This window comes from Stegastes partitus, unplaced genomic scaffold, assembly GCF_000690725.1.
Source record: "Stegastes partitus isolate 25-593 unplaced genomic scaffold, Stegastes_partitus-1.0.2 Scaffold1507, whole genome shotgun sequence".
NCBI lineage: Eukaryota > Metazoa > Chordata > Actinopteri > Pomacentridae > Stegastes > Stegastes partitus.
Genome location: NW_007579238.1, coordinates 143,285 through 156,009, shown reverse-complemented (window position 1 = coordinate 156,009; position 12,725 = coordinate 143,285). Strand labels below are relative to the sequence as shown.

General features: G+C 40.8%; 1 protein-coding gene across 2 annotated transcripts in view; it reads right to left on the bottom strand.

Moving 5' to 3' along the window:
• ric1 (RIC1 homolog, RAB6A GEF complex partner 1) overlaps nt 1-12,725 on the bottom strand; it is a 47,121-nt gene that overhangs the window by 11,779 nt on the left and 22,617 nt on the right. For both annotated transcript variants that reach the window (XM_008300184.1, XM_008300183.1), the window contains 8 exons: nt 11,763-11,842; nt 8,926-9,033; nt 5,884-6,029; nt 4,849-4,985; nt 3,553-3,644; nt 2,679-2,767; nt 815-959; nt 668-716 (listed from right to left, as the gene is read on the bottom strand). In XM_008300184.1, the coding sequence (XP_008298406.1) occupies nt 668-716; nt 815-959; nt 2,679-2,767; nt 3,553-3,644; nt 4,849-4,985; nt 5,884-6,029; nt 8,926-9,033; nt 11,763-11,842 (846 nt within the window). The remainder of the gene's footprint in view (nt 1-667; nt 717-814; nt 960-2,678; nt 2,768-3,552; nt 3,645-4,848; nt 4,986-5,883; nt 6,030-8,925; nt 9,034-11,762; nt 11,843-12,725) is intronic.

The window sequence follows — 12,725 nt, the reverse complement described above, 5'->3', positions numbered from 1 at the left end:
ACACAATGATAACTTTCTCAGAATAAATCATAATTACATTGATTTTAATAATTCTCTTTAATAGCAGCTTATCTTTTAATTATATCTTTTATCATTTGTTTAAATTTCCCTATTTTTAGACATGTTTTTATGTTCTCACAATGGAATTTAGAGTTTGTTCTTACTGCTGGTTTGGTGAACATGTATATTCCTCTTAGACTGAAATTCCCTTAATTAGAAGAGCTTTTGGATACTGTTTGGTAATTGAATATTTTAAACTCTGTACCTTGGAATTGACCAGGTCTTCAAATTTCAATATTTTCAGTTTAATGAACAGAGATCGTCGGTTCTGTATAAGTGGATTTAGTGATTATTCTTATGTCTTTTTTTTATTTATTTAAACGATTAATTAAAAAACAAATATGAAGCAAGAGGGAAAAAAAAATCTCATTAATGTCACTGCAAACGATGCAAGAAACTAACAGTGTTCAGCCTCTGTGTTGCTTCTGTTTCACTCCAATGAAAAGCAATTTGCTCTAATTAACACGGTTAAGTGAAGCCTGGATTTGAGCAATAAAATATAAACGCAACTCAAACATCTGTGCTCATTTCACACAGTCTACTACTTATATTTACATTTTTGTGTTAAAATGTAAACAGCAGACGAGCATTGATTAAACCCACATACCATAGAGCTGATTTTAAGGGGGTCCTTCTTTGTATCATCAGAACGATACCTGAAGGGAGGACAGAGAGGAAAAAAAAAATCTTCAAGAAATTGTATCAAGTGATGTGTGACATGTGCAAGGCTGCATTTGTGTGTGTGTCCACCCACGCAAAGTCCTCTCCCAGAGTGCAGATGAGGTGAGCGCCGAAGACGCTCCACAGCGACAGGCCGCCGCACTCCCATGTAACCATGGCAACGCTGTAGTCAGGTGACCAGCAGATCAGTTTGACGGGGCCTGTCTTGTTGTAGATGTCTAAAAAAAAGAATTCAGAGAAGTTATATGATTTGATATTTTAGTTATTGCTGTACATTATACAACATATATTAAGTGAATTTCTGTAACAAAAAATGGTGCGCTGTTGGAATTTATTTCATATTTCATAATACATCACATCTTATGATGATTGGCCGTGAAAGCTGTCAAAAATGTCTTGTTTTCTCCGTCTCACTGTATTTAGTAACTGTGAGAAGCTTGGAATATTTCATTGATGCACTGAGCTCTTTTATGATTCATCATTTTCATACTCATGAGGAGCAGAAACTCCAAATGACACCAAGTGAGGAAAACAAAACATTTGAAAGTCAAACACCTTCTTTCCTCCTGCATGGCTTTAAAATTATTATTTCCCTCTCATATAAATCACAGTTTCTGATAAAACAATCCACTTATTGTACCTTCAGTACAAGACTTATTGCACCAAGATGCACCACAGAGCGCCACAGAAAATCATTGCTGCCTGTAGCCATCAGACTGTACAACTCTTCACTCTGAGTGTCAGACTTTGGACTGCTGAATATTGTGCAGTTACCATTCTATGTACAATAACCCAAATAGTAGTACGATTACTATTACATTTTATATACACTTATAACAGCAAGAACGTTTATTTATTTTGTGTTGTATTTTTATTTTTTATTTTATTTTCATATTAATTATTTTACTATGTATCTTTACTTCCTACCTCTTTAAGACTTTTGATTGGGAGCATCTGCAACTAAAAGCAATTTCCCCTTGGGGATCAATAAAGTATTTCTGATTCTGATTATTATTGCAATTCATAACATGATTAGATATGATTTTAACATGACTGTATGCATGTCACAGTAGATACAAATCTTTATGGGATTTCTTATATCTGTAGGATGATACTGCTGCTGTATTTAGACAAGATTTATTTTAGGATTAAGAAATAAAGAAAATGAGAATATTACATTGGAGTAAGCCAGAGGTGGGAGAAAAACTTTTACTCTGTTACAAGTAAAAGCCATGCAATTAAATTTAGACTTGAGTAAAAGTACTAAAGTATTAATATCAATATTTAAAAATACATGAAACTAAAAGCACTAATTAAGTAGAACTACACACTTCAATGGTCTCCAGGGCAGCAACATGGATGTTAAAATTATTGACGCAGTCATCAAGTTATTTAACCACTGTGCTGGGTTAGTCTGCTTTTGACTTTTACCTCGGGGGAACGATAAAGTTGTTTATCTTAATCTATGTATTACATCATCATTTATTTGTTGATTATATTATTTCATTTCATTTGCAAGTGACTAATGTTATCAAATAACTGTAGTGGAGTAAAAGGTAGAATACAAAAAAAGATCCTTTGCAGCATTCTGGTGTGTTTGGCAAAAGCCTCATGTGGGAGTCTAAAGTAATGAGTTTTAATGCTGAGATCTTAATTGTAAGAAAACAGCAAAACACCAGCGACTTTCACTGTTTAAATGACGATGGGCCTATGTTGCAGTTGAGCCACTAGGGGGAGCTATGGCCTTGGATCTCATTACAGGACTGAGACTGAAACCGATATGAACCGGGAGGAAACGTGAGCATGTACGCCCATAGAAGAGACAAATGCAGGAATGTACGTTATGTCAGAGAGGAATTTGTGCGAGAGCAAGATAAGGGCAGACAGATAAGAGACGAGGAGGGAGACAGAAGCGATGCAGAGAAACTGAGAGATACCTGGATAGTGTTTAGGGGTGAGCTCCAGCTTGTGGGAGAGCTGCATGGATCCCGTGGTGGTGTCTATCATGTACACCAGCACCGAGCCGCTGTAACGAGAACAAAGACGCTTTTATTGCCTCAACCTGTTGTATAAGGCGTGAAGCATCGTCTGTAATCAAAGCCAGACACTTCAAGGACTTGGAAGTGCTTCAAGTGACACGTATCTTTGATTTGGAACCGTTACATCCAAGACACAATTCTACGCTTTGAACGACTCGCAGTGCTCTTGATTGAACATTAAATTGAACACACATACTTCTACGCTGACAACACAAGGTCAAGGTATGTATCTGTGCTGATTGCAACCCATTAATCACAGAGGATTAAATCTGATTTCTGCCATGTTAGTCGCCCACATTCTCATTAAAGAGGGAAAAAAAAAATCACGCTGAGCTTCAACAGAGTAACAACCACTTCTATCATAAAGTGTGCAAAAGACTTAGTGTGCAAAGTTTGACTTTAGGCTCGACTTTCTTTTTCAAAAGCCGTCTGAACAATAATTACATAAAGAATTCTAACCCCGTGTGCGTGTTGTTTCAGTCAGGTACAAAAACTTGTAGCAAAAAGATGTAGAAGGAAAGTAGGAAGCAGCGAGGAGAGAAATTCCTGCCAACCTGGCAGATTGCATAATCCACGAGGAGTTCCTGACAAGCACACACTAGGTTGCCTCTGCAAATACAATCTGACAGATTCTCACACTGGACACACACCGCATGGACAACAATCCCTCCCTAACACACAAATGCAAACAAACACACTCAGGTTTTCCTCCTGACGTCGTATTGTGAAGACAGAGACACAGAGAGAGAGAGACGGTTGAACAGATGTGTACCTGGCACAGCCGAAGGCCATCAGTCTGTACTTGTTGTTGACGGCCACACAGGTGCCATCAGTCACGTCTGCTGCCCAGACTCCCTGCAGCTGCTGGACACACACACACAAGAAACCTTGATGAATTCAAAGTAACTGAAGGTTAGCAGAGTGTGTTTGAAATGCAACCTCACCAATACTCTAACAGAAAGCCTACAGCAGAGGATAAACGTAATCGTTGGACGGCTTGGTCACGATTTTTAATTTGACATTTATATCTGAATGCACATTTTTTATCTTCATGGTAACCTCAACACCCACTGTCCAATTCCTGGAACATCTATTCAAGCCAGAATGGTAATATTAAAACTCCTCTTGCCCTTTTTGGAAGCGAAAAAATCTCTTGAAAATACAGTCAGTTCTGTTTACATCCTGCCAAGTTAAGTAATAGCCGCGGGCTCCGTGCTGAGTCATATTAGTATGACATAAATGAAAAAAATTGTTTGGATAATTGTTCTTTGTAAGTAATTCTATTTGCCTGGTTTGTGGTAAAATAGAAGCTGCTGTCATTAAATAAAACATTTCTTAAACCATGAAGGGCATTCACAGCTCTCTAACTTCACCTGAAACTTACAAAAACTCCCCCTGCATTTATTTATTTACTGTTGATGCTGTTAGCCTTTACATTTTTTGCAAGTATCCTGGCATATGCTTGGAGAATAGCTTTTCTATTGCAGCTATCCCGTGCTGCAACCGCTATATGTTTTTTCATGATCTGGGTTTGCAGCCTTTCATTGCCTTTTACTAAAAACTTTTTAACATCCTGTGGCTACATTCACACTAATGTGTTTTCATTTTAAGATGCATAACTTCTGCTTTGCTACTCATGTCCACACTGCTAGAGACTTCTGAAAGCTCTGCTGAAAAGCTCTGGGGCTGTACTGTAATGTGGACGGGCAGAAACTGAGACCTTTGGAAAATATGACGCAGACAGTCATGTTCACTTTCTGGTTGACTGTCACCACTTTTGTTTCCTGATTCTTTATAATCATGTGACTGTTTTCAGGAAGAAAACAAAAACATATGTCTTTGCTACCAGTGGTTTATTCAATATAGGTAAAAGAAAAAAAGGCTACAGACATTGGCTACCTTGCTGTGAAATCTCAGGACTTACTTTTCAACACTGCTGCTCTTCTTCTATAGTATTTTGTACTACGTGTGTTTACACCAGCGCCTGCGTGTTTAGTGTACACAAATGGTCATGTGATCTACTTTTCCAGGCCTGTTAGTGTGCATGAGTGTGGACTTGTTTCCTTACATCTGCGGTGATGGTGTTGCTGAGTGGCGTGATAAAACCGAGGCGCCCGTCACTCAGCACCACAGCGAAGCCGTCCAGGGTCACGCAGTATTCCATAGAGCAGATATAGACTCCCTCCAGGTCCAGAGAGGGGCCACCTACACACCCACACACAGAATATGGTTTCATGTTTGAGAGAATTTAACATGGAAACACTGTTGTAATGAGTAAGTTAAGGGTAAGTAAGGGCGGCTGTGGCTCAGATGGTAGAGCGGTTGTCCTCGATCGCAAGGTTGGCGGTTCGATCACCGGCCCCTCCACAGTTGGCGTGTCCTTGAGCAAGACACTGAACCTGAAGCACTCTCAGTGGCAGGCAGCTCCAATGATTGTCTAACATTCGTCTCTCCATTTAATGTTGCTGCTATTTCACAGATGTTTTTACTTAAATGGTCCTGGACTTGAACATTAAATATGTTCAAATATGTTTTACTTTTGCTACGTAATAAAGAAGACTAATAATAATTGATCAGATTTATTTAGCGCTTTTCTAAACACTCAAAGATGCTTTACACTGTCAATTATTCATTCACACACATTCATTCTGGTGGCGGTAGCTACGACTGTAGCTACAGCCGCCCTGGGGCAGACTGACAGAGGTGTGGCTGCCATTCTGCCCCTCCGCCCACCACCTCAAACAATCCATTCATACGCATTCACACCAGGCAGGGTGGGTGAAGTGTCCTGCCTAGGGACACAACGACCAGGACACAGGTTACAGGGCGGAATCGACCGATTCGCTCGACCACCTGAGCCACAGCTGTCGACCTTGTGGTTTAATTTGGTATGGGCTTCTTTTGAATAGTTTTCACATTCTCACAGTGCTCACTTAGACTCATTTTTCAGTGTGAACAAAAATTGAATATTGACATCGGTAATATCAGTTATCGGCGATATCAGAAATCTTAATATCGGATATTGGCCAGACATTTTAATATCGTGCATCACTGTTAATTTCCCAATATTAGCTATTGACTGTGTGCGGGGGTGAGCTCTGACCTCGAGCCGACTGCAGGTCGAGCGAGAAGGGAATCGTGGTAAGGCAGATGGCCTTGCGTCCGTTGCTGCCCAGTCCATCCCAGTGCAGCACATGGAGGTAGCCGTCAGCGGTGCACACCAGCAAGTCCTCCTGGAGCGACTGCAGACTGATAAGCACAAGAGAAAAACACAAAAATGAAGTTTAATTCGAGAAAAAGAGTGTAGGAGTCGGTAAAAGAAAACAGGCAGCCGTGGTAGGTAGGACGGGTGGGAGCAAGATAACAAGACAGAATACAGTGGACTATTCATTATCCAGCTGTGCCCTGAGTGAAGCCTGAAAGGTTTACTGGCCAGCTGTGATGAGGCCACATCGCTGCCACTGCCAAGTCTCACTGTCTTCTAACGCACAAGGGGGACGAACAACAGTGTGCTTGTGCGCGTTAAAAGTGCTTCATTGTCTTCCAAAGAAGTCCGAGAGGTTTACCACCAGCACAACCGAGAGGAGAAACCCAAGAGTCAGAAAGTAACAGAAACGAAGAAGCAAAGGATTTGAGCGCAGTGGACTGACAGTGTGGAGGAGGCGACGTCTTTTTTACTGCAGCTCCACAGCAGGAGACGCCCACTCATCTCCTGCACAATCAAGCTGTGCCTGTGAAATGCCAACAGAGTGCTCTCATTCAGATGACTACCCTGTAATCTCTGTCGAGTGCAGACAGTGGAGGAGAAGCGGCGGATGAACGCGGGGACGCGGAAGACGTAGACAATACAAACAGAAGGCAAACAAAAAGATGGTTCTTGTCACTCAGCAAACAAAAAAAAACTTCCAGCTCGAGGATGTGTGGGTGACAGCAGGGAAGGTGAGTGACTGGAAGGAAAACAGAAAGAAAACTCAAACCACCACACAGGAGAGAACCAAATTACTGAACGCTGGGTCCTCTCTGACAGAATCCTGTGTTGTTTATTGCAGTTTTGTTTGACATGAAAGGAATTTGTCTTCATCGATTATATTATAATTTAGGATCTACATTTGAGAAGTAGGGCTGCAAGGTGGTCGGTGGTTAGCACTATTGCCTCGCAGCAAAAATGTCGCCGGTGAGGACACCTGGGATTTTCTGCGTGGAGTTTGCATGTTCTCCCCGTGCACTGTGGGTTCTCTCCAGGTTCTCCGTGAGGTTAATTGGTGATTCTAAATTGTCCGTAGGTGTGAATGTGAGTGTGCTTGGTTGTCTGTCTCTAAGTGTAGCCCTGTGATAGACTGGTGACCTGTCCAGTCCAGTCAGTCAGTTGGGATAGACTCCAGCCCCCCACGATCCTCGTGAGGATTAAGCGGTGTATAGATATTGGATGGATGGATTTGAGAAACACTACACATTTAGTTGTCAGTATACTAATTTACTACAAGCTGCAACTGTTATTTTCTTGATTAATTGATGGATATGACTATAAATTGTCATGAAATAGTGAAAAGCGATTGTTCTACAGCCTGTAATCTTTTCTTAAAATGTAACGTTTGTCCAAAAACAGAAATATTCATGATTTATTGATGTGCATGACAAAAAAAACCCCTGTCCATTTATCATATCTTACAGGCTGAATCCAGGCGATTTGCACCATTACTGCTCCAAACTCAAAGCAGGCCTGAAGTGCCAGAGAGAGGATGCCGATTTAAAAACGTACAAATGTCCTGTTTGCTCCAATTTTGCAGATTAGCTGGAGCCATCCTAAAAGATTTCAAATAAATTGAGTCAAAAATCAATTTACATTTTTTACGTGCAATAAAATGCAACAGACAAAAACAGAGACGCCACATTTAGAAGGAGTAACGAGAAAAATTGCCACAAGGGAACTTGACGGGCAATCAGGGTCACACACAAGCATTAAACGACGTCAAACAGATTGATGGAATCTGGTCAGGAAATTTGCATTCTCAAAATACCTCGTGATTATCCAGGGTTTTTTTTCCGCATCAAGGCATTTTTGGTGCCACCCCAAAGAGGCTTAAGCCAGCATAAAAGTATATTACCAGCGCCAAAATGATGAGAATAAATATAGCAAATCAATTCTTTAACCAGTTTTGTTCATTGGGGTTTTCTTTACTCAAGCATAATAGACATTTTTGTTCATCAAAGGGTTGGAAATAACAGGGAAATGCATAGATTTCTGTTGCATAAGGCAACACAGGCTCGTAGCTTTTCCTGTCATGCTTTTTGTCAGGTGTATTCACTCTCATTCTAAATCAGAAAACCCTCTTATCTAACAAAAATACTGTCCGGAAACCATACATATTGTATGAAGCCGATTTGAAGGCAACATTTAACTCCATCCGACTAACAATGAAATCAAAAATGTTACTTCTATCATTCCTTCCTTCCATCAATCTAAACCTATCACCCTGTCTCCATTCATCTGTCCATCACTCCCCCCTCTCAGCGAGTCTCCATTTCTGTCGATTCTGCAGGCTTCTGCCTTCGCAAATGACAGCAGAGGAGCTTAGCGTCCCACTGCACCTCGGTAATCGCTCACTGCCAATACTGACTTTCCATTAGAGGAAGAAGAGTCTTTTTCACGCCAAATTCCCTGCACGGATACACAAGGAGCTATTCATTTGTAACGGCAATAACAATGGAAGAAGGTCTTTAAATAGTCGCTGGTAAGCTGCTTCAGCAAAAACAACAGATACGTAGCTTTAAAATGTATAAATCCAGTTTTTAATGGAAGACATCCAGTGCTTCATTTACAAGACCTCAAAGTAATGAGCTGAAATGACCAGAAAATATGTATACATGGAAACATACACGGCGGTGAAGCTGTGCACAAGGAGGTGGACATAAACAAACATGATTCATAGCACTCTCCTATAGTTTACAGGAAGCGCTCGCATTACGATACGGTGTGAGTAAATCTTTTGGTGGTTTCGGTGAGTGTAGGTGGCTCTGCCTGTGTGATTGTGAGCTTGATGACACGCTGAAGGCCAGCAGCGAGAGTGGAGTGGTGTTTGTGTGAGGCTGAGGCAGACAGGCAGACACAACAGAGAGAGAAACGAGATCACAGGGAAGCATCTACCTGGTGATGGGGGCCTCCAGATCCACAGGCTTCTTCATCTCTAAAGACAGAGCGGGGGCACATTGCTCCTCCTTGTAACCGGGTGTCACCTTCACGCGAGGACTTCCTCTGTAAAAAAAAAACAAAAAAACACACAAACGCATTGTTTTAAATACACATATTAGTTTCACAAATGTGCAAATACACGTGCTGAAATCCTAAAATCCAACTCATGTTTCTAGCTCATGTGATGAAGATCATTCAATATGCCCCGACTTGCCCGACCTCTGCTGGTATGTTGTCGAGGTATGTGAGGCAAACACACCCAAACACAATGCGAGCCACACACACACTTGATACCAAGCACACAAATTAGAGGATTAGTAAAGGAAGAAAGAAAAGCAGACACTCTGAAAGACACAGAGAAAACCTGAGAAGCATTCACCTTTTGCACACTTAACATTGTTGTAGATTTTGTTTTGTGCCACTGACCTACGCTCAATAACCCAAAAGTAAAAAATGAAAACAGGTCTTTTACGGAAAAACCACAACCTGTGAAGAAACTGTGCTAAAGGTGAAACGGTCAGAAGTAGAACTTTAATCAAAATCTCAATGTGAAAAAATGTAATTAGCATATCACAGATATATGCAATGTAGGATATACAAGGTGTGGCTTTTGAATAATGAGACAAATGCTGTAGTTTTGTTTTATTGTATTTGAGGAGGTGGTGCAAGGTGGCGCAGCTGGTAAGAAGGTCGCCGGTTCGCGTCCCGGTGTGGACACCTGGGATCTTTCTGTGTGGAGTTTGCATGTTCTCCCCGTGCAGCGTGGGTTCTCTCCAGCTTCTCCAGCTTCCTCCCACACAGTCCAAAAACATGTTGAGGTTAACTGGTGATTCTAAATTGTCCGTAGGTGTGAATGTGCGCCCTAAGTTAGCTGGGATAGGCTCCAGCCCCTCTAGTGAGGATTAAACGGTGTATAGATAATGGATGGATGTATTTGAGGAGGTTGGAATTTTCAGGGCTTGTTTACTGATGAATGTATACAACATGCGTCAGCCATGCACATGTGCTTCAACCACCATAAGCCCAGTCTTGTTATTTAATAGACAAACCTTAGTGTGCTAGTCAGTGGTTCTCCTGACAGTCGTGCTTTTGATAATGTCTCATGTGCTAATGCTACATCAGATGTTTTAAATTCATTACATTGAGAACACTGAACTGAAGCTTGTCTTCCTCATGCAACAATTTCACTACCAGCCTCAACCATATAACCACAGAAGATTACATATTTGGTCATGAACAAACAAAAGAGGATATATTTGTAAAGCTGCCATGTATTACTAATAGCACCGTTTCTAAGCTGCACTGACAGACGGCTGCCGGTTGATAATGCTAATAACGCTTGACTGGGAGTGTTTGGTTAGCCTCAGATGACAGGAGTTTTAAAATCCTGTCAAATTTTGAAATCAGGCTGCATCGCACTCATAAGGAGAAACTTTACTCTTCTCTCTGAGCTCAGATGAGCACGTTCTAAAAGATTGGAAAATAATGGCACATCCACCACTAAAGGGTATTATTAAGATTATCGTGCCAGAGGGAGAAGTGAGGAAGCGGTGTGCCGCCTAATGTGATCTCATGAGAAAGCAGACGTGAATAAAATAGTGACTGTGGTGCTTGCTGTGTTGCTAATAACACTTTGCAATGGGAAAGTAGAAGGTTAAGTTAGTCTGGGAGAGAAAATTGTTATAACGATGCAGTCAACACAGGTAGTCTTTTCTTCGTGGAGAACTGGAGGGCAGATTTTAATTATGAGTTTTAATATCTGTAGCTAACGGTAGCTTCAAGGGCTAAAATGTTTACTGTTGCCTGGCAACAGTGTCTGCAAGCTGTTCCCGAGGTTTAAGACTGGGTCTGTAAACCTCTTGCATGACCAAATAACGTGCTGATCATTGGATCCGACCAAAATTAAAAGCCAGATCTGCTTCTCTGGTTGTTAGTAGAGGTGACACAGTGGTACGTTAGGATTACACTAAAGCACTGCAGTGTAAGCCAGGCTTAGGTGAACCTGACATTTTCCTGCAGCAAGAAAAAACTCTGCTAAAAGGAAAAAGCAGTAGATGCTAAGTGTTTGTATAAGCTAAATCTGTGTTTACTCAGCGCTAGTTTGACTCATCGGATGCAGATTGCAGGTATAAGTCTGTTATTGGCCGCACATGTCAGCAACTTTCTTTTTCTCCCTTTCGCTATCTACATGTAACTGTTTTCAAAAACGCGAAACAACAACCTTCAGGCAGCAAATTACATGCTAAAAAAGTTTTACCAAAGTTTGGACAATGCAATAAAGCAACCTTTAAGTAAGCTGGTACTTATTTTTTTAGTTAATATATTCATTTTATTGGCAGTGGTCACATCCCTGCATGCAAACATTCCACCAAAACAATTCTCCGGTCACTAATATGAGTGAACGCCATTGCGGCATTCCAAGACGACTGTGATTAGTTTTTAAAAAAAATAATCAGATGCCAGAGATTTCCCCCCCCAGTAGAAAAATGCTCATGAGGTGCAGCTCGACCATTATACCCAGTGTAGCGTCAGTGCTAGAGAATGATTTATAGCCAATAATGTCATTAGGTGGCAAAGTGAGCAGGGCTGACATTGCGATATCCACTACTGAACAGATCAAACAACACAAAAAATAGTGTTGTTGTGTGTATAATATAAATGCAATATTGTACATTTAACCCTTCAACAGATACAGGCCACATTTGAAGTTGATATAACATATCATAAAGATGGCTGGATGGTTCGTTGCCTGTGCATGTGTGCATCAATGTATGAATGCGTGTTGCGCTTACTTTGGATAGACGGGCTCATAGAGGTACTTGTCATCTCCTCCACCCAATACATCAAACAAGAGGATGTAGCCTTTGGCAGTCTGAAAATAGAGAGAGAGAGAAAAAAAACACAGTCATTAAAATAACATAAATGTACTTGCTCATCCGTTATTTCATTATCAGACAGGAAGATGGAGGGAGGGAGAGTCAGACAGTGAGATTGCATAAAACCACATTTTCAATACAGAGAAGCAGTGAGAGAAAATGTGTAAAAAAAAAAGAAATATGAATAAGAATGACAAGAAATGAAGTGAAAGGCATCGCAAACTTGCAAAGTCACTCAATGCCTTTTCAGGCAACGAGACAGAGATATAATGAGGGAATAGGAAGGGAGACAAAATGCGACTGATGGAAATGACACAAATAGACAGTTCTGTTTATCACTGAAAGAACAGAACAGACGTTGGCAAGCAATGAAAACAGAAAATCAATAGCTCTAATATTTTGTGAAAGGCCACAAGCGGAGTCACTCTTGACGTCCTTCTTGGGCTCAAGCTGACTAATAATGATAACCGTGACTATATTGGACTACAGTTAAGTTTTTTTCTCCCCCGAAGAAGTCAAGATAAAAGTAGAATAAAAAGCCTTTTGGATTATAAAGAAAAGACAAAAACAAGGCTGTCAAAGATGTTTTCAAGAAACAGTCACGATTCGGATTCTCCACACACACAGCATCTATTTTTTATTTTATGAATAAAATATGGTATTTGTGTTTTGGCAAGAGTTTTTTTTAAAGAGATTAATTGCTATTATAGCAAAACGGTTTCCTATAATAGCCCGACTGCTTCTTTTACTTTCCCATCAGATCGAGTGACCAATCGATGAAGACATACGATGAAAGGGTCGCTGCCCTCACGTCTTGAATCCTCTGTGGTGCATTAAAGAGACTGGGTGAAGGCAGGAGGAACAATTTTTGGGTCATGG